General features: G+C 37.5%; 1 protein-coding gene across 9 annotated transcripts in view; it reads right to left on the bottom strand.

Moving 5' to 3' along the window:
- PLEKHG1 (pleckstrin homology and RhoGEF domain containing G1) overlaps positions 1–21,883 on the bottom strand; it is a 198,749-nt gene that overhangs the window by 78,775 nt on the left and 98,091 nt on the right. For 7 of the 9 annotated variants that reach the window (XM_072035907.1, XM_038176592.2, XM_038176593.2 and 4 more), the window contains exon 3: positions 18,218–18,292. The exons of the other annotated variants lie outside the window; for them this stretch is intronic. In XM_072035907.1, the coding sequence (XP_071892008.1) occupies positions 18,218–18,266 (49 nt within the window). In that variant the 5' untranslated portion in view covers positions 18,267–18,292. The remainder of the gene's footprint in view (positions 1–18,217; positions 18,293–21,883) is intronic. 9 annotated transcript variants of the gene reach the window in all.

Raw genomic sequence — 21,883 nt, 5'->3', positions numbered from 1 at the left:
AATAAAAATGAGGAAATTCCCCCAAGATAAGTTAACATTCCTCCTTATGGGTTCCCTATAATACAGTCAAGTTCCTATCAGGATCCTCAGGCAAGTCAGAGACTTGTTTAAGTATTATAGGCAAGGAAGTACGCACACGCAGATTTCAAAGCCTAGCCCTCAAGCCAACAAAAACATCACTTCTGCTCCGCAGGCCGTGCGTGTGGTTCTGTGTACAGCTATCATTTACATCCTTACGCAACACAGCCTTAGAAGTATCACATTGCCCTGGCTGGAAGAGGAACAACCCCTCATTTACTTCAGAGGCGAAGCATGTTTTCATTGCTCGATTCCATAAGCTCCATTACTTCATCAGCACCGAGCTAATGAAATAGAGAGGGAAAATGAACTAAATTCACTTCTTAAGTGCACACAAGGCAGAACACATTACTCAGCGCTGAATTAATCTTGAATTCAGCCTCCACATTGATAAGTGCTGGACAAATCCACAGCACTGAATATGGTTTTCCCTGCATAATGTTTGTAACTGACATGGATGATTAACAGCAAAGCTCCACAGCAAGTTGGCTCAGAGATGGCTAAGCACTTTGTATTAAAAACAATAATAATAATAAAAAACTGTTTCCTGCTGAATTTGCTCCTGAAATATCATGGGAAAGCAAGCAAAGGTAGATGAATATAGGACTACTGTTTCTTCTTACCTGCTAAGATGAAACATGAAATCATATCCTTTTTCCTGAAATGTAAGAAACCAAACACAAGTGCCTAGCCTCGGGCATGTCAGCCTCTCTGAATCTATGCAATGCTTCAATCACTTAAGCCTATGCATTTGTTTAAATGCATTGTTCTGATAAATTTGCAGTACTGAGTCCAAATATCCTGGTTTCTCTTGCAATAAGCACTTTAAAATTATGTTTTATCTATACTAGTGCTAGAATCACTTTTATTGGCAGCACAGCTTACAGGAACCGTTTCAAAACTTTCTTCATTTTTAAAGCAGAGAAATGGCATATCCAGTATAAAAGTTTTCTGGATGTTCCACTTCACATCTCACTCAAACACAAAGTGTTGCTCTAACATCTCAGAGCATCTTAAAATACATTGAATGAGCTTCAGCAGACTACTCTGTGCTACCAGTCATAATCATATTGCAGCACAAGGACACATCACAGCGATATTAAGGTGTTGTGCCACAGTCATACAACAGGGCAGTTGTCCTCACAAGCCCAAAACAAGCCCATGACCCTCCTGGTGTGACTCAGCACCACCTCAGATACCTCCTCATACATGCGGGTACCTCTGCAAAATCCAGCTGTGCTGCTGGAGCCTCTCACCGGATACAGGAAGAGGGAAACACAGTATGTAATAATGCAAGTCCTATAAAGGATTTTCAGCTGGGCCCCGGTTTTAACCAGGTGCATGCAGCAATATCTTCCTTCCTCCACACAAAGCACCTTGAGAATCAGAGTCTTCCACACAGTCCTGGAAAATCATGTAAATAAACTGGAAATAGAACAGGGTCTACGTAAGCGTACAAAGATGACTGCTTTCAACCGGCTCACAGATTGCTTAACCATCCCATGGCTAATTAAGACAAAAGCCTAATGTTCTTAATGACAAATTTGGAGATTAGGCCTTGGGTAAGGAGTGACAGGGTTCAACAGTGGTGGCCGCGGGGACTTGGACGGACTGCTGGCCAACTGAGTGTGACCCAAAGATAACAAGTAGATTTTTGGTGTGTATTTGCCTCAGGACACAGTTTCTTCAGATTTTGTTGTTATGTTTTCAAAGCTGGTGGCTCACTGATCAGCCTAAATTACTCAGCTTACAGGGCAAGGTATTACTCTTTCAAAAGGGACATGTTTTAAGCAGAAAATTAGAATTAAAGGCAATTTCTTTAGCACTTTTAACCAAAAGTAGTGCATCAATTTTAACTGTAGAACTAAACATAGTGGTAAATATACAGTGATTCACCAGCTTTATTTCATGTGGCATTTCAAATACCCCTACATTTTTTGCATCAGACTATTTAACAGTACACTGCTTTTAGCATCCAATATTAATAAAGAAGAATCCTAGCAGTTTTAAATTACAATTTGGTATGCAACCTGAAATCACAAAAGAAAGTGTCATATCCTTACAGGAAAAAAAAAACAAACAAACAAACAAAAAAAAACAAGACGTAGAGATGCCTCCATCATTTACAATGAATTGACTACATTTTTGGGGGGGGAGGGGAGACACATGACACGTGCAATAGAGGGGAGCAGGTGAAAAGATGTAAAGGGTTTAAATATCACAGATATTTAGTAAGAATAGCTTACTTGGAGAATCTGAATGAAGAAAAAAGGAACTTTGGCCATGTAACTCATAATTAGGACTAAGTCCACAACAAATTTATGAGCCGTTATTTTAATATCATTTTAATCACTGTCATATGAGGAAGATTAACAGACATACTATGTGAAAACACACTTAATATTTCTGCTTCTTCAAATTATTCATTTGTACATACACATTAAATCTATACAACTGTGTAACATTATGAAAGTGGTAGGGGTTTTGTTTATTTGTTTTGACTGCTTTTGAAAATGAGATCTCTTGCATGACTTTTAGGAATTCCTTCACTGATGACTTATGAGCCTGGCTTTCAAAGTTTCCACTCAGATAAACCCGTTTCACTTTTGAATGAGCTTCATAGTGTTTTCATACTAATCAAAAAAAAAAAAAAAAAAAAAAGAGTTCTGGGCTCACACACAAGAACTGAAGACCTTTCCCATCTGTTTAGTAAACTAGAATTATTTTCTTTGGAATACATCCCCCCCAACCCCCCCATTTAAAGATCTGACCTCTTTATCAAGCTTTGATTGGTGTTTAGATTCACTGACATTTATACAGAAACACCTAAAACCCCTCCATTGCATGGTTATTGATATTTTCAACACAACATATATGTAGAAAGGCAGGAAGATATCTAAAGCAGAGACATCAATATATTCTCCTCCTGCTCTACTGAAGCAATGTTTCTCAGCCAGGAGGCACTTCTTTGGTGAGGCGCAGCAGAAAGGAAATCAGAAACACTGAAACCTGCTTTCCTTTCTAAAGCTTGGCCAATCTGATTATCAGGGTTTTAAAGTACTCTGCCAAGGTACTGAGAAAAGACCTCAGGATAGTTAAAGACTAACAGCTACAACTGTGTGATTTAAAGAGACATTAAGTCATCAGGTTCAGCACTGTTTCCCCTAATTACAGGATCATTTCCTATCTGGTCATTCATAGTTCAGATTATAAATCTGCTAAAATACCTGTGATCATAGATGTCTGGTATATCAACAACATCCGAAGTTCAAGGTAACAAACTGAGCTCAAAGTAGCTTTTATATATCTTGCTTTCCCTTAACCCCTTCAAATACCCTGAAAGATGGCTACTTAATATAAGATTTTGCCTGTAAAGTACAGAGAAGAAAAATAAAGAGATAAAGAGTGAAAAAAAAAAAGACCTCTTCCCCTGCATATCCCCTCAAAAAATCTATATTTAAACATTTTATGTAAGAGAGGCTTCTGCTATTTAGTAGTTTTGTGCACTTTTACTCTGCAACCTGAACTCCATTCAAAACCTTCAAAATCACTTCAGACCAGCTCAGAGCTTTAAATGAGTGATTGCTCCCTTTTTCTTACCTAAGATGAAAAAAAAGAATGTGCATTAATTACAAGGTACTGACGGACCTGGATTAGCCATTCTTCCATGTCAGCAGAAAGGAATTCCTAACATCTGCACCAACTAGGAGTACAGAATAGGCTGTTCCAAGTGGATTTCTTGTGGGAAATAAATAAAGTCAACTTTTGTTTTACTTGGGTGCCTAAGTCTAACAGTGTGTAATCTACTAATGAGACAGTAGCTTTCTTCTATAACCTTTCAAGTTATTTTAGGAATATGGCAGTATATAACCCCGTCAAGTTTCTGCTTGTGCTGTTTAATTCCAAATTGTTACAAGACCAGTTTTCCCTTATTTACAAGTAATCCTAAACATCTTAATCAAGTGACAGTACGGAAATGATGATTACCTCAAGAGAAATAAGAAGGGCAGGCTTCAAACATAGTCAAGCCCTAGCACTTACATTTCAAAAAGAACACTGAAAAATTGTGAGGAGTGCAAAATAAGGCATGAGAATGATTTACTGTCAGAAAGCCTGCATCATACCAAAAGACAAAAGGATCTTGATCTTTTCAACTTACATAGCCCATAAGTGCCTGTCTGAGGGCGACAACCTTCTCTTCAAAGCTTACTGTTGGAATCTAAATACACTGACATGTTCAGTCTAGAAAAATGACTGAATTGGTGACATAAGTGGGGGTAAATTCTTTTTATCATGCTTGATTCTTCAGCATAAGTTTGTGCTTTAAAAACTACATCTCCTTCTACAGTATGATATAGTAGAAAAAAACCTTTGCAATTCACACCATCTCCCAAGGACACATTACGCAGAAAATGGGCTTGAACAACTAAAGTCCTTGCAGGCTTTAAAAACTTCTAGTGATCTTTCCCATCAGAAAGCCCACATATCTCCCTGAGCTAAAACAGAACTCATTTAAACCAAAACCTAAAATTAAAAAACAAACAAACAAAACTTTCTGCCTTTTTGCCTACGCATCAAATCCAAGTATGTGTTACTTTTATCGACAAAAAGAATCACTGCTGTGGACACCAAAAATCTAACACTGGGCTTTGAAGAAGAATCAATTAACATTTACAATCAAAACCATAAAGAAAGAGCTTAGGTTTGCTTAACATTTTAAGTTTTCACTTTATATTAAAAAAAAAAAAGCATCAAAAGTATTCAAATAACCCCCAGCAAATATAAAACGCCTCATATGTAATGATTTTGCTGTTCTTTATAAATTCATTTAAGATGAGGATATCCCCTTCTGCAGAAGCATTACACGTGAAAGTTAGATTAAACACTTTGAACAAAGACTTCACAAAATATTGTTGATTTGAAAAAAAAAAGTTAGAAGGAAGGTGACTATGTTTTGATAATAATTTAACAAATGTTACTATACACAGTCGAGTAGAAATAGCATTTACCTGTTAAAAAAAAAAAAAAGTTTCACCTGAAATACACAGTAGCAGAATTTGACGCTTAAGTGGAAAAGCTACTTCAATATACAGAACATACTGTAAGGAAAACTATATGCAATATATAAACTGAAATACCAATTTGTTGTGCTTTTCTACAGATTGTAAAAATAGTTATAGGCTGAAATGTTTGAACTTGGATTTCGATATATCATTACTTAGTAACACACTAAGTCTGCAAAATACATCCAGACTTGAGGAAACTTGCCAGAATCTATGACTTAGCAGAAAAAGATTAGGCAGGTTCTAGTCTGGTCAACAGCAGTACTTTCAGCTCTGCAAGACATGTTTGTTCATTTGTTTCCCTCTGCTGGTTTTTAATCCACATTAATTTCTAAAAGAATTACAAAGGCTCAAACATGGAACTAAGGAGTCACCCTGTATATCAGAGCTTACATGTGTGTTTATTGACTTATGTCAAAGGCAACCCATGTTGTATCATTTATCCTCAAACTTAAAAGAAAAAAGTAAATAACTCACAGAACCAAAGGTAATTTTTTTTTCCTTCTACATATTACCTTCAACATGCTTTTTTCCCCTTCCCCTTTTCCCCTTCAAGCTTTTTCCTTGCCCCGCCCCCCACCCCCCCATGTCCTCTGTATTTTACATTAAAGATTTCCTGGTATGACATTATCAGTGTGTCCTTTCCAGTTCCTTTATTCACATTCAGAGAAGGGTGTGGGTAACTTATAAAAGTAGCTGTAAAGTAAATACACCTATAAACTTTGACAATTTTATAAAAGGACGTTATTTGTCTGTATTTAGAAGCAATAACAATACAGTGACATTTTCCCACCATAGATAAGTGCAAGTCTGCTTCAGTTTTGGTATCCAAATGACTTCAGTCACAGAAATAATGCCATGGCTTTTAAATTCATGAACTTTTAAAAGCTTGTACGCCAATTTTTATTCTCATCAGAACTTTGAAGACTTAAATACAGGCTTAACATCTTATATGTTAAGTCTGGAAAGCCAGACTTAACATATAAGTTACTGGAACTGTTATGGAGAGCATTTTCCCCAGAATCACACTGCACCATGAAGGATGCACTGTGAGTTCCAGTTGCTGTTTCTCCACATCAGATAAAACTTTTCATATCATTGTGAGCAACTTTAGCTCTGGGGGAAGGCCAAAAATAACTCTCAATACACTTCCAAACTAGCAAGCTTGTGCAATAAACAAGCTTTATTTCTAGAAAAAGGCATAAACCTAAGACTTTTTCAAAAGCTATCAGTACCTGCTATGATAGCTGTAGTCATGAAGCTTGCAATCTTGCAGTAAAAGTTAAAGAACTGTAACCCAGTAACTCAAGTTAAGTTCTCTACCACATTAGACCTGGCCATATGAAGTGCAGGCACTGTTCTTCAGCACTTTACTTATGAAACTCTTTGCTTAAAATATTTCTGAATACCTCATCAAATGCACATTATCAATAAACATACAACTAGCCAAATACTTGATATTTGTATATCCCACTTGCATATCGTTTTACGATGCAGCCTAAAACCTGAATCCTGCAATGCAACTCAGCCATATAGTTTCATGCACTCACCTATGGCTCCTTAAATAGCAAGAACCAACCGCTTTGAGGGCTGGTAGAATAGTGCTCTGTTAACACAGGATTCCAGATAAATGGGTCCAGGCACATGAAAAGATAGGGTTGTTGATTTTAATTCTGAGAGCTGGAAATGAGAGGGGATGACAAGCAGCAGGACTAAACTATATTTTATATATATATATATATTGTTTTGTATTAAAAGTAGGACATTCTTCATAATTATTTCTGAATAGAAAAGTGAGCAACTAGTTTATGACGGACTTCAAACTCAATAAAATTTTCTGTCTTTTGGGGGGATATTCTGGCTAACAGCTGTGAGCAGAATGAATCTTTAAAAATACTTTGCCTGTTTTAGCAGCTCACAAAATATTTGTGTGGTCAGGTTGAGGAGGGGGCAATTCTTGGACACCTTCAAATTCCTATTTGAAAGCCAGCTGCCATAAGAGCAGACCAGCACCTGTAATTAATGCTGCCACTTCTTTGGAAAGTGGCAAGCCTATCATTTCCAAAAGCTTCAGACAGCCTTTAAATAAAATTAATTTATATTGCTAGTGTTCAAATGTGGAGAAAAACAATCAGAGAGAAAAAAAATGTATTTACACATAATTACACTTATGGCCCTAAACAGGCCCTCTTATGTTTCCTTTGGAATGACTACACAGCTCTTAGGGCTGGGATCTAATCTTAACAAAGACTGTCTCACTGGGTAGGGATCCTCATCAGGGACAAACCTTGAAACACAGCCATTTTCTGTGAGAGTCACAGCACAGTCCTATCTTCCTCAAGGATTTCCTGCTGACTGTGAACTATATATTTAATTTTGAAAAACATTCAAGACAGGACATCCCAGCTTTAGAAATGCTGGCCTGCTTTCGACATGACTAGACTGAACCATCTCCTGGCCAGACATAAGGCAAAATTCCCTAATGATTAGCCTCATACTTTACATGATTCTTAAAATAATGCTTTTTATTGTGAAAGACAGACTCTCTCATGAGATAAGACTTAACCATCAACACAAATTTTTAAGCAGTGAAAACTACAACTACAGAAACTGATAACCAACCCATCCTACAAACACAGACTTGAGACGAAGCATGTGGTTCCTAACTATCTTGACATAAACTAGACATAACAGAACCCAAACAACTTGGACTGATTTTCTTTTCTGGTGAACCACGAGACTCAGACTTGCTAGGATAGAGGTTATATTCAGGCTCTTATACATTAAACTGTTTCTTAGTCCTTCCATCACTTGAAGTACAGATTGTGTTCTGTGCATATGAAAATTGTGCATTGCACCTGCAAGTTGTGTCCATCTTAAATTATTCTATAAAATACATATTGTGGGGACCATTGCCAAGATGTGTGTAATGGCATTTATATTAAGTACTGTTCCAGAAAAGCCACAACTAAGAACATTTGCTATTTTCAAAGGATTCGCTAATTTTTCATGTCTTGAACTACACAATCAGTTTTTACAGCATGTTCTGACCAAATCAGCTACCAGAACATAATGTGGTTTTAATTTAAAGAATAAAAGCCTCCTACGTGTTCACTCTTTTGCCTGGACTGTTAATGGACCTGGAAATAATAAAACAGGACCCAGTCTCCCACCTTTCCCCATCTTTGCCTTCTGTGGTCAGAAAGTATTTCAGTAGTGCTGTAACCAGGCTGCCAGTTTGCTGACGCTTCAAGAAGTTGACTTCAATCACTTGACGTATCACTCAAACATGCAAAAAGTTTCTATTAATTTTTTATTGCTCATAAAACTTCAAAGCTAGTTCCCTTCTTGTCCGTCAGCAGGCAGCAATTTCCCCCTTTTTAAGCTAAATTAAACTATAGGGAGCCAATTAAAAAAGCAAAACCTAACAGCTAAGATTTTCTCTCTATTAATCTCTCTAAATTTATGATATATCAAGGCCTCTAAGCCCACTTCCATTGTTACTGGCATAGCCTGAAATTACTGCCAGACATGTAATTAGGTGACTGAAAGATCTAAAAAAAAAAAAAAAAAAAAAAAAAAAAAAAAAGGGGGGGGAAAAATGCAACACTTACATGATAATTAATATTAATGAACATTAGCAGTCATTAATTTGCTAACTACATAGCACTTGTCAAAGTTCTTCAGAGTAAAGCAGTAAAATAATTACTGTGCTGGCTCTGTAGCTGAAAGGGCATAGTCATCATATCTTTATTTTTACCACTTTGGATCTCCTGGTTTTAAGGCTGCACTCACCTCAAGACAAAAGAATGTAACCTTCATAATCTAATTTATCTTAAGAGTTGCAGTTCACTCTAACTGGCAGTAAGCAATCAATTTTTCCCTCTTATCCTTCAATGTCCTTTAAAGTAGTTTGGAAGAAAAATGGCTGGGGAGGGAGAAATCAATGAATCTGAAAACAAATTTTAGCATTCCACTTGAATAAAGCAGCGAGATAAAATATGGAAGAAATCTCAAAAAGGGAAAAGCACTTTTAGGGGTATGAAAACTGACTTTCATTTAAAAAACAACTGACTTTAAAGTAATTAAATGTATTTTACATCCTATTACTGTAAGGAAAATCAAATATTAACACTGACAGAAAGATTAACTTTAACTGCTACTTTTGCTCATTTTCTATATATTAACCCTGTGCATTTGGAAGAAGTTTGGAGATCTTTGTTGTTCATGTTTCCACACAACAGTCTGGAGAACACTACAAATCGTGTAATCATATGACTATCACATAACAGTCATAAAAAAGCAACAACACACAAACACACACAAACATAAAAAACCTCCCAAGCCCAGAAAGAGACTGGCAAAGGAAACTAATTTATATAATGTTTTCTAGGATAACAACTTCCATGATGACTGCATCACTTTAGGATGCTCTAGGTACTGCTGAACAGTAATTTAATACACAGTAACCACTTTAACAAAAAGTGACTGTTCTGTTTGGTGACAAAGTCTTCCCATAAAGAGATCCCAAGAGAAGCAACTGCTATCATGCCTGACCTAGAAGGAGCAGATGCAAAGTATACACCTAACATCTGTGATCACAGAATAGGACTTCTCCATTTTCACTCCAGGTCATGCTCATGCATGATTACAGTATTAGAGTTATCACAGTGTATCTTCTATCCTGGGTCTTCTCTGAGAACAATAATGGCAGTCCAACTCTTCTTGAAGATGAGAAGAGAATTTAAACCTGCAATGGCTTCCCTAGGGGCTATGAAGTGCATGAACTGCAGGAAAACAAAGGGCTGAGAGAGGAGTCTTCCAAAGAATCCACTCTTTAAAACTTAGAAGCCCCAACATTCAACTAGAAAGGATGAAAAGCCATCAGGTGTGACAAACAACAAGCTAAACAGATGGTTTCATCTGTTTCTGGGAGAATGCAGGTGGGCAGAACAAGGAGGAACATACTGCTAGCACAGGAATTGGGGAGGCAACAGCGCCCTGGATGCGTCCCACCTTGCTCAGCCACGCCAACTGCAGCACTCCGGCCCCCATCACTGCTGCGCTGTGCTGCATGTAAACAATTTAGAGCAATGCAACAGAAACAAAGCACTGGCAATATTTTACTCGGGATATGAAACCTCAGTTATAATTCAGGCTAACATTCAAGTCACAGATCACAGCTTAAATGTAAACACTTAAAAAAAAAAAAATGTTGGGAGAACCAGGTAATCTCCAACCTGTTCTAAAAAGCATCTGAAAGGAATACTTACACTAAAATATACAGAAAATCAGCACACCTTGTTTGTTTGCTCTAACAAGGAACCTTTGCTCCTTCAGAAACATTTGAATTGTTTCAGATTTTTCTCATCTTGGTACATAAATTTAGAAATAAATTGTACCATTAGCATTCAAAAGAGCTTTAAAGAAACAACCTGATTTTCCTCATGACATCACATTGGATTGTTCCATGGAAGCTGCATTCAGTATTTCATATTTGTCATAGCTGGCTATTTAATATGTGCACAGTGTTTGTAAGTGATGATATGGTTTTTATAACAATATACTTTTCATACAAAAGCAAAAAGTGCATCAAACTCAAATGTTACATGTCTTAAGTACTTAAGACTGAAGAATTAATTACCGCTGAGACAGAAAAGCAAATGTAATTCTTTAAATATGGGATTATCAATACATACTAAGGGGAAAAAAAAAAAAGGAAAAAAGCATACTATTTTCCAAAGTTCAAGGTTAAACAGTTCGGGCCACAATATTCTGCTGCACTGGTTAGAGGGATGTAACTAGCAGATGACTGGAACACCAATCTCTGACTGGGCACCAACCGGCCAGAGCACCAAGGAAACTGCGGGGCACCTGAAGAACAAGTCATTGTACCAGTTAATAGCAAACCTTTGTGATCTGTGATTCAACCACCATTCTGGAGAAGAGTAGATTTTATTGTACTCAAACATTTCACAGCGTCCAGCACAGTCTGCCTGTCACCACCCTTCACTGCCTGAGATCAAGGCAGCAACAGTCACTGCTGCCCACTCCCCTCTCCACTCCACTGACCTCAGGAAGCTTGAAGGGCACAGCCAGATAACATCCTGTTGGCAGCTGAGAAAGAAAGTAGGACCCAGCATGGCCCAGTGACTTAGATAGTCAAAGTGATTAAAAAAAAAAAAAAAAAGAAAAAGTAAAATGATTCAATATTGTGGTGTAACACATCATAACACAACCAGGGAATTTGAGCCGTGCTATAGAGCACAAAGCTGCAAGCAGTACAGAGCACTGATTTTTGTTTTGGCTGTTACTATTATTCAAGCCCAGTGCACTAGAGCTAGCCCAAATTTCCCAAAAGAGTTATGACAACAGTCATTATGCATTACAACTAATGTTTCAAAAGAAAAAAAAAAAATGTGCCAACCTCTCTTAGTATGCAGACAGAAGCCAACATTATTTTATTTCTCAAAAAGGGATATATTAATAATAAAGTGCAATGGCAAATTTCTCCCTAACTATAGCACTTCCTTGCTAAGTGTCCTTACCCTGGGATTCCTGCAATGCAGGAATCAGTCTTAGAAAACTTTGGAGGCAGAAATTAGGCTATTTTCTTCACTCATTTGAAGTGGACTTTAATATTTGAAGATTCATTGGGCAGTCTACAGATCTACATGGCTGTACTTGCATGTTCTTCCACTGCAACATGCTACCTATTATGGCCAAAATAACATACAAACATATGTCTGAGAAATTATAAAACTAAACGAGACTTACCATAAATAACAGTAACAACTGGTAGGCTCCTGCTATTGTCATCAGGTAGGCAATGCAAGGAAAAACACTGCTGATCCTATCAGAAAGCTTGCAATGATACCAACTTGTTGTCCACTGACGTTTGTTAGTGTCTGTTTACAGAGCACCCGCGTAGCATTAGTTTCCTTTAGGATGTTAGCATGAAGCACAAAGACAGTAAGGATCCCAGATGGGGGAATATGTGGAACTTGCTTAATGAATGGAGATAGGGTGGGCAAGGGGAAGGAAGAAGTGTTTGGGGGAGGTTAACTTCCTCACATCTTTCCCTACAAAGATTTCTGCTTTTTAAGGCACAGCAAAGCAACCAGACAAGCTGACTGGAGAAACCTAATAAAGGTTCCCACATCTGTATAACTTTCTAACTACTGCTCAGGAGGCATTTGACAGATACCTCAAAAACTTTGAGTGTAAGAGCCTTCCAAGTGGCTACCAAGGTAAACATCATGTTACAAAGAGCTGGTCAAAGGTATCATGACCAAAATATATATATCTCAGAAGTCCACAGGATAAAGCACTTCATTGTTATGAAAGCCATTCAATATCAGAAGTATTTTCTTATGCTACCAAAAAGGAAAAAAACATTATCAAAATCACTGTTTTTAATTCTCTAAGACGGATAAGTCATGATGAAAAACCTACAAACATTCCCCTAAATTTTTGCAAATGACCAATTGCCCAGATCCAAATACCATTACGAGCAGTGACTGAATGACAGCAACCGCTCTCCAAGTGTGAGAAGATGAATTTACACAAGGGGTGAGGTACTTCTGTCAGTCTAATTGCCAAGTGTTAACTATACCACAAGTTTAAGAGTGACTTTTCAGCAAACATGAGCAGAACAAATGCTAATTCCTTTGCAAGCTAAAACAGAAATACACTCAATCCACTTCCTGGTATTGACATAGTGCATTGTTCTAAATGCATCCATTGTAAATAGAATAGAATAGCTTTGCCGTAGGAAAACAGTTAAGAAAGTTATATGCGGATCGTGGTGGGGTTTCTTGTTTTAATTTGTTTGTCTACCACTCCTTGAGAGCCACACAAGCTTCTTGAAAAACTATTCCTCCTGTGTGATGTACACACCCCTACATCTTTGCAACAGTAGGACTTCAAGGTAGTGTTGTGGGTTTTTTGCCTTTTTTTTTTTTTCCCTCCCTAGAGCACAAAGCAACCAGTGAAATTTATAAATGTAAGTGTTGACTCAAAAGGGTTTGACAGAAAAGGCAGCAGTAAAGCAAATAATCTGCCCACTCACTGGGGACCCTCAAGTCAAGGACTAAGTCACAGAAACTTAATTACAGGAAACTCATTTCTCAATTGTCTGCTCCTGTCTGCTCATGGCTTAACCAGAGCAGTGGGCCAGTGGGTGAGGGGCAGGGAGGGGTACTGCTAGGTTAAAGCAACACTGACTTTTTTTTTAAATTTCCAGATAATCAGTTATCTTGCCAACACTTCGGTCAACCCAACTTGACCCTTATAAATGAGAAAGACTAATTGTCAGATGTTTGTAACAACAAAAAGACCTTTTTTGAAGACTTTTTGACGTCTTTTGAAGACCTTTTTTTGAAGACCACTTGTAGCATGAATATTTCTCTGAAAAATATTTCTTTGAAAAAAAAAAACAAGCAGTGATAAGATGTCTGGAAAAAAATAATGAAGTTCATATAAATGTTTATGCACATAAGTAGCAGTGATATTTTAAACTTGAATAATTAAACACTCACTTCTTATTTCTGACTCTGTCATACTCTGGACCCGTGAGACATTCTTGTTTATCAGCAAACTGTATAAATGCTAAGTAAGTATAGGCTTCCATAGTATTTGATCACATGCATCTCTATCTTACAAGTCAGTGCTAGAGCAGCTATTGGCATGTCTGGCAATTCTTTTTGAGCAAACATTATTATAAAATTCTGTAAGAGTATTTATGAAAATAAAACAGTAAAACCTCTTACAGCATAGAAATTCTAACTTTCACCAGCATTGATTTACTATCATCAGAAGACATTAGTAGCATGTTTTTGTCTTGAGTAGAATGTGAAAATCAAGACGTAACGTGAGGTTTCTAAGATCCATTTTTATTCATCATTTCCTTTTTTAAAGAGGAAAACATTAATTTCAGAAGTGACTAAAAGGAAAGCATCCAGATTAACCCATAATTTGTTTCACTAAGCATTGTATGTGCTAAAGAACATTTTAGATGTTTAAAGCGTGAACATACACTTCCATATACATATATGCATATACATTCACTTATACATACAATAAACACAGTTACACCGCCTCATATACTCATGCACAGTTTCTTAATGATCTAGATGATCATTTTTGATCTGTCTTCTGGTATATGGGAGATTTCAATTCGCAAGAATCTTGTATGAATTCCATCAAAACATGAAACTTAGGATTCAATTAAAAAAAAAAAGATCTCTGGTTGATCTTGGTGTCAGAAAGCTTTCCAGATTTAACTTTCCTTGATAACTTGCAAGACACCGCATTAGTTGTCTGCTTGATTCAGACATCAGAAGCTACTAAACACCACAAAAACCTTGAAAACATACACCAGCAAAGCACGAAGGACAGCTGTAAGAGGAAATACCATTGGAAAGAGGGCAATGATTTGTATTCATGTGTCACTTGCACAGCAAGCCAGTGTCCCACTGTTGCAGAAGTTCACACAGAACAGTTCAAAGACTACAACACACATACATCTCTACAGCAACACTTCGATTACCTGTGCTTTATAAGTTCAGCTCCTCAGCAACCACTGTACACTAACTGAAGCTAGTCTTACAGCAATAATCAAAATGCCTTTGTTCAAGGTTTGTGAGTTAACCTTGGTAGGCAATGAAGCCTTACACAGCTATTCACTCACTGTCCTCATCCTCCCCCAGCAGGGTGGAGGAAGAGAATCAGAAGGGAAAAAAATAAGAAACTGTCTAAGTTCAGAAAAGGACAGGTTAGTAAGAAAATAGAAAAAGGAAACAAGGAGAAAAAGTAATACAAAAAACAATTGCTCACCACCAGCCTACCAATGCCCAGCTAGTTCCCAGACAACCACCCTATCAAACTTTCCCCTCCAGTTTTAGTGCTGAGCATGACTTAACATGATACAAGACATCCCATTGGTCCATTTGGGACCCCTCTGTGTCCCCTCCAGTCCCTGGTGCACCGCCAGCCTCCTCACTGGCAGAGCAGCATGAGGAGCAGAAGAGTCTTTGACTCTGTGTGAGCACAGCTCTGTAACAGCTGAAACATCGGGGTGTTATCAGCACTGTCTTCTCTACAAATCCAAAACACAGCAACATACCAGCTACTATGAAGAAAACTAACTCTATCCCAGCCAAAACCAACACTTCATGTTCAGACCCCAGTGGTTTTTTTTTGTTTGTTTGTTTGTTTTGTTTGTTTGTTTGTTTTTTTTAATTATTTTTCATCCTGTGCTACCCCCAGCCAAGTGAAGGAAGTGACCCTGTTTTGGGGAAACTGAAAGATTTTGAAAAACTACGTTTCCTGAAAATTTCCTAGAGTTTATCATTGTAATCCATATTGTCTGAGCTTCCAGTGGTAATAGCAAACTTCTTTGTACAAGTCTGCAAAAACATAAGTATATGTGTTACGTTTAGTATACATTTTATGTCTTCAGGCTGCAATGATACTACATTTATTTCTTGAGACATATACAGGATACAATGTTTTTTGCCTTTATTTTCATTAAGATTTTATAGTTAAAGCTCTGAAATACAGCATCTACCAGGGGAGGGTTGCATAGATGCAGAAAAATCATCTCCCTGGAAAAGCAGAAGACTTCTTCAGTCTTAATTTGTTCTTGATATGAGCAGTACATACATGAACCTCTAGTGTGAGAATTTGGTTAACGGGGGCAAAATAATAATAATAATAATACTAACAACAACAACAACAACAACAATAATAATAATAAAAGACAACCTTGCACCATATGTCCCTTTCTCCCTGAATTCCAAACCCACTGGGCACATGGTAAGCTTTGGAAGTAGAGGAAATAATGCTGCTGAAATGAGTTATTTTTCAAGTACATGAGAGTCTGTGGCCACCTGAAGGTTTTCTATGTATTTTGCAAGATTGACCTAATTTTTACATCCCATCATGCATTTTCCAAGATGCAAGTAACCTAGAATTGACAAGGTACCGAACAAGATCCTCAGGGCATTTTCTAGATTTGCTTAATTGCAGAGATGTTTCTAGAATTGTATTTATTTATTTACCTAAGGACACTTCTGGTGAAATGAAACCACATTTACAGAAACAAAAGAGACACTGAAAGCTTCATGAGAGTCTTCCAAAAATGAAATGAAAACCAGCTTCCTGCCTCTCTCTCCTGTGCCTAGACATGAACGATCCCTTGTTCAGTTTCAACATTGTAATTTGGGGCTGGAGTTCACAGGAAAATATTTGGCAGCTGGTATCTGTTCCCAGCAACCTTAAAAATAGTTGTCTTTTCAGTGTCTCACTGACGCACACGGTAGTTCTCAGCCCTCACCCATCTCTCTTAACAGGGGTCAATCTCTGATTGCCAGCATAAGGAGGAGAATCAGCCTGTGCTTGATGGTCAAGGTGACTGTCAATGACCCCACCATTAACAACGCTGGAGGATTCTTTCCATTTCCTCCCCTTCCTTCCCCAGACCCCTGCTCCCAAGGCCACCTACAGCTTTACGCTATCACCAGTCCTACCCACTTTAACTCCTGACGTAAAGCCAAAGCACACCTTACCACTCACTTACGGGAAGCTGCTTATGTGGTAAATCAAAATGTAACAAGAGGAAATAAAGTTACAGAGAGACATTTTCCCCCAGTTTGATCAGAAGGCTTTACATCATCCCTCACTAAATTTACCAGAACTCCTCTCAGAGACTGAAGGACTGAACCACAGAATTATCTGCCACCACTCCACAGCCAGAAAAAAGAATCAATGCATGATATTTATTACCACAGTAGTAGTAAGTATAACACGTTTAGATTTCATTAGTACCTATGATAGCTATAGATGCGATCCCATAATCTACTTGTAGGGAAGCAACCCAGAAGGTACATGACAATTGTTCCACGTCTTAAGGCACAGCACAAGTGGAGACCTTGCTTTTAACTGGATTTAGTTACAGCAGTTTAGCATTAGATTTATTTAGAAGGTGAGCACACAAAATGTGTATCAGAAAAAGCACTCAATCCTTTGGAAGCCTAGCTGGACTGTTTCTCATCTGGTATTGAGAGTTCTCATAGTAGCATATATTAATCTTGAAAAATAAATTAATAGAAAGGCCTTTTGCAATTACACATAGCTTATTACCCTTTACAAGGAAGGAAATTTCTTTCTTGCCTGTTATTGATGCACTTTCTGAAGTTATTTTGCAGCATGTTTGTGATACCTTTCAAATGTCAACAGTAAGATTTAAATACAACTAAAATACTTTTTAAAAACTAAACTTTGAGATGGGTATCCTAAGGTTTAGACAGAAAGCCGTATAACACAACAGACAGAATGCTGTATGACACAGTCTGAGTTGCAAGTTTTATTTAAAAAATTACATATAATAAATACAGTACTTATATGAGGACAGGCATGATATAGAAAGCAAGTGGATGGAAGAGAGACACAAGTTTTGTCACTAGACTGTCCGAAACACCCCACAACCTTGACATGAAATAGCAAATAATTTCTTTTATACAGTATTTTAATAAAACACAATTCAGCAGTGTTTCTGAAGGACTAAAACATGCAAGAACTTAACTGGTTTTAGATTAAAAAAAAATCCTTAAAATCTAGTACCAAATATTTGTATGTGGCAATTTAAAGTTAACGAATGGGGGGGTGGGCGGAGTCTTATTCTCAAAAAGACTTGACCATTTCAGTATTCCACTAAATTTAATGGAAGTCACACATTTTTGCTTCCTCTTTGTATCAGTCAGTCCCCATTATAAATGCCAGCTTTGGTTCTATGAGACTGAAGTACCCCACACGAAAATCTGACCTCATTCCACAAGATCTCCCCATCTAAATGGGAAAAAAATAATTCTCCATGTGCGAAATCCTAGCAGCCCACTGGTTCTCCCAGCTCAGATAGTTACTGCTACTTAGATGAATACGCACACCCTAAGTCAGTTCAGTTCTTCCTTAAGGTTAAGGACATGAAGGGAAGTTCGCCTATTGACTTCGTACTTCACAAATACCATGACACTTCATGAAAATGAAAGATGTCTGAAGGAAAAGAAACTACTCACCTTCATTCCTGGGAACAGGTTCTGTACCACCAGGAGTTTTATCTGGCATCTCAGCAGAGACAGGCTTAGCAAAATCTAACGGACAGAAAGCAAACAAAAGGAAAGAAAAGCATTCTTAATCAAAACCAGTACATTTCCGAAGGACACTCCCCTGCCCCATGCCCATTCATGAAGGATGAATTTTCAGCTTTCATAATTTCCGTGTTTAGATGTAAAATATGTAAACAAACAAAACTCCCTAGAGTTTATCTACAGTACTGTTCTGTAGAACATAACTCGGATGTGAACAAATACTGTAGCATTCGTTTATAGGCAGGCAGGCCCCCTAATAAATCACAATGGTAGCTTGGGTAGACTTCAGTCTTTGAGCTTGGATATTTTTCCCCACAAGTGAGAGTTTCTAGTCAGAGGCCTATGAATTGGGATGAAAGTTGCTTGCTCCCATGGACTGCTGAAGTTAACAAAAGAGTGGTTACTCAGAGTCACACCAGCCATTAAATACAAAAATAGCTTAAAGCTTTACTGTGCTTTGGAGTACCAATGTTTCTTCCATCCCAGCAGTGTGCAGACACTAAGGGCTTCTTAGGCAAGCAGTGGGCCCATCTCCTCTTAGCAACATAATGTACCTCTGTAGTACTGCCTGATGGTCAACATATACTGACTGGAATTTTGCATCCTTCTATTTAACACCTTTGAATATTTTCCCATCAACAACTGGGTTGACACGCCATTGCATATAACACAAAGCTCAAGATCAGACAGGACATGGTAGTAATAATAACAAGACAGAAAAGCAGGATTTTCTGCCCAAAGGAGGCCATGCATCACCTGGCAGAAACATTGCCTCAGGCGACAATTCAGATAGCTCACCTCACTGCTGTGTACAACAGTGCCCAGAGCTTGCAGCACTGTGAGGATTAACAGTCCAGCCTTAATCCTAATGATGTCAATGAACCACCCTGTTTCCAGCAATGTTGAGACAACAGTGCTGATTCAACACAGAATTCAGATACTTATCAGACACAAGGTTCTGGTAGACCTCCCCAGCCCATCCTGCAGTAAAACAGAGACTGAACACTAATAAAATAAAAGGGCAATGCTCTATTTCCTACACAATTATTTTGCTCTCAAATTCATGTGGTTTGTTCTGAATCCTATCAACAGACCTAGAATTAAAATGTTTCTTAACTAGCAACCAATTATTTTACAGTAAGTGCCAACTACACAAAATGCGTTCGATTTCTTTAGCAATTTAAGTCACAAGAAGTATTTCAGGTATGCTATCCAGGACAATTACATTTGTCATTTTTAATTCACATATTTTTAAAAGCTTAGAAATACCTTAGATGCATCTAAGGCTACGATCCACTAACACTTCCTAAGGTTTCATTCATTCAGCTAATTTATATTTAGCTGATGGAAACTCCACTGTATATGCCGTTCTACGTCAGCCAGTTCATCTCCACTGAAGATAAAATCTGCTAGTTCTTACACAGCAATTGCCACTGATGTAGCACTTTGCCCTTAACACAGGTGTTACATCTGCAGAACATGACACATACTGAACGTTTGGAACTACCCAAAAAGTCCTTTCTCAGCTCCTCAAAATTAATAGTGATAATGCTTATCCACTTAAGAGTCTGTGCACATGACTTCATGAACCACAGCTGGACAGTGTCACAAGATGAATAAACAAGTGTGCCCTCAGTGGAGTATTTGAACAACCACATCTCCAAAATCTTTATAAATTTGCTGAAAAACAGAAACACACTCTCCAAAAGACATTAAAAACATAAAATCTGTTGCTTAAAGAAGTTGCTCCAAGTTTGAGGCACTGGAATGCGCTGCCCAGGGAAGTGGTGGAGTCACCATCCCTGGAGGTCTTTAAAAGACGTTTAGATGTTGAACTTAGTGATACAGTTTAGTGGAGGACTTGTTAGTGTTAGGTCAGAGGTTGGACTCGATGACCTTGAGGTCTCTTCCAACCTAGACAATTCTGTGATTCTGTTAATTATGCATGCTCATCATGTCTAAACAGCTGACTAGAATAAACGCACCAACTAACTCTAAAACTTGACAAGCTCACATCCAACCTGCAGTGATGTAATACATACTTGTGAATATTATGCCAGTTTATAATGCCAGTTATTTAGCAGTTAAATAGTAAAGTAGACAGGAACTAGTTAATCATTTTAGTACATTTGAACTAGGAAGTTACACCAATAAATAAAATATTTATTTTCATGATTCATTTCAAGCTTCAAGAAAATGGTTTATTTAAATTCTACATTTTAAATAAATTATCTCATATCACAAATTCAGGGTACTACTACACATTTAAAATAATAAAACACAGATATCCATGTAATTATTTCTGGTTTGGGTTGTATCAAGTTGCACAGTATTAAAATAAATATTTAAGTAGAGTTCAACATGAAAATGCTTAGTCAGTAACTTACTGACATCTTAATGAAATAAAATTGGCAGTCTTAGAAATAATTTTTGATTTTTGTTGACACGTTTTAGATGAGCTAAATAGAAGCAAGGAAAAAAAAAGTAATTATTTTTTCTGGCCTCTTCTGCCCCAGTTTTTATTTATGTAAGTACAAGCTTCCTTGTCTAACACAGACCAACATCTCTCTCTGTTTGACCTTCCAGAGAAGTTACCTCTTTCTTTTGTGTCATCCAAAGTCAGTACCAGAAGGAACTTAAATTAAGACACCTACCAACATTCACTTCTCAGGAATTTAATGGAGTGTCTGTGAACAACCCATCGTTTCCTGCACAAAAACACTAGGATTCAAATAGGCATTGAATGACCTTGGCATTTGCAGTAATGGAATGGTAAATTGAAAGCTGGATCATTTGATTTAGTGCACACAAAGGGTATTCACTGAACAGGTTCAGACTTCCCATAGCTACAGCAGCACTCTGTTTCAGGAGCTCACTCAGACAGTACAAGGCAATTTAAAAATTCGTATGCCACAAATTGCTTTCAAAGTTTACCAATTTAGCAACTCCACATTACAGTAAGAGATAGCAAGGGAGGCTCCACATAGGTATACCAGGTTGAAGAAAGTCAACCTCTGTGTCCTAAAAAACAAATCTTCAGAACACTATCAAGAAACATTTGTCACTCTGTAATGATTTTTATCAAGGAAACAGCCTGAGAAATGTGTTGCCATTTCCTAGCTTTTTCTAAACTGCATGGGAGAATAGCAGTACCAGAACAGTTCAGTGGGTGCAAACTTTATATTACCAGTATACAGACTTCAACATTTTCCCGCAGCATTATCAGCTGCATTAACATTATTTTAAATGTTCCATCTATAAATTGAGGTCCAGTTATGTGACACCAAATAGTATTTTAAGGGAATTCTTTAGATAGCATGGAAATCTATGTATTTCAAATACTAAAAGTCTGTTTTCCTCCCTGCTCTCTCATTAATGCAAATTGGTTCCATACTTGCTAGAAGTTGCAGAATAAACAACTTAAATTCCACTCCCCTCCCCCAAGAAAAAAAGAAAAAAAAGCCCATTTTATTACTCCTAGACACATTACCAAGTAACCACATTTTCTCTTCACATACCCCAGATAAACTTATTTATTCTTTGTTTTGCTTTAGTTTTCTTCTCTGAAACGTATAGCAAATCTACTGGAAGGAG

The sequence above is a fragment of the Anas platyrhynchos genome, chromosome 3, assembly GCF_047663525.1.
Source record: "Anas platyrhynchos isolate ZD024472 breed Pekin duck chromosome 3, IASCAAS_PekinDuck_T2T, whole genome shotgun sequence".
NCBI lineage: Eukaryota > Metazoa > Chordata > Aves > Anseriformes > Anatidae > Anas > Anas platyrhynchos.
The sequence above is the reverse complement of the archived record's forward strand: the minus strand, read 5'-3'. Positions and strand labels throughout refer to the sequence as shown.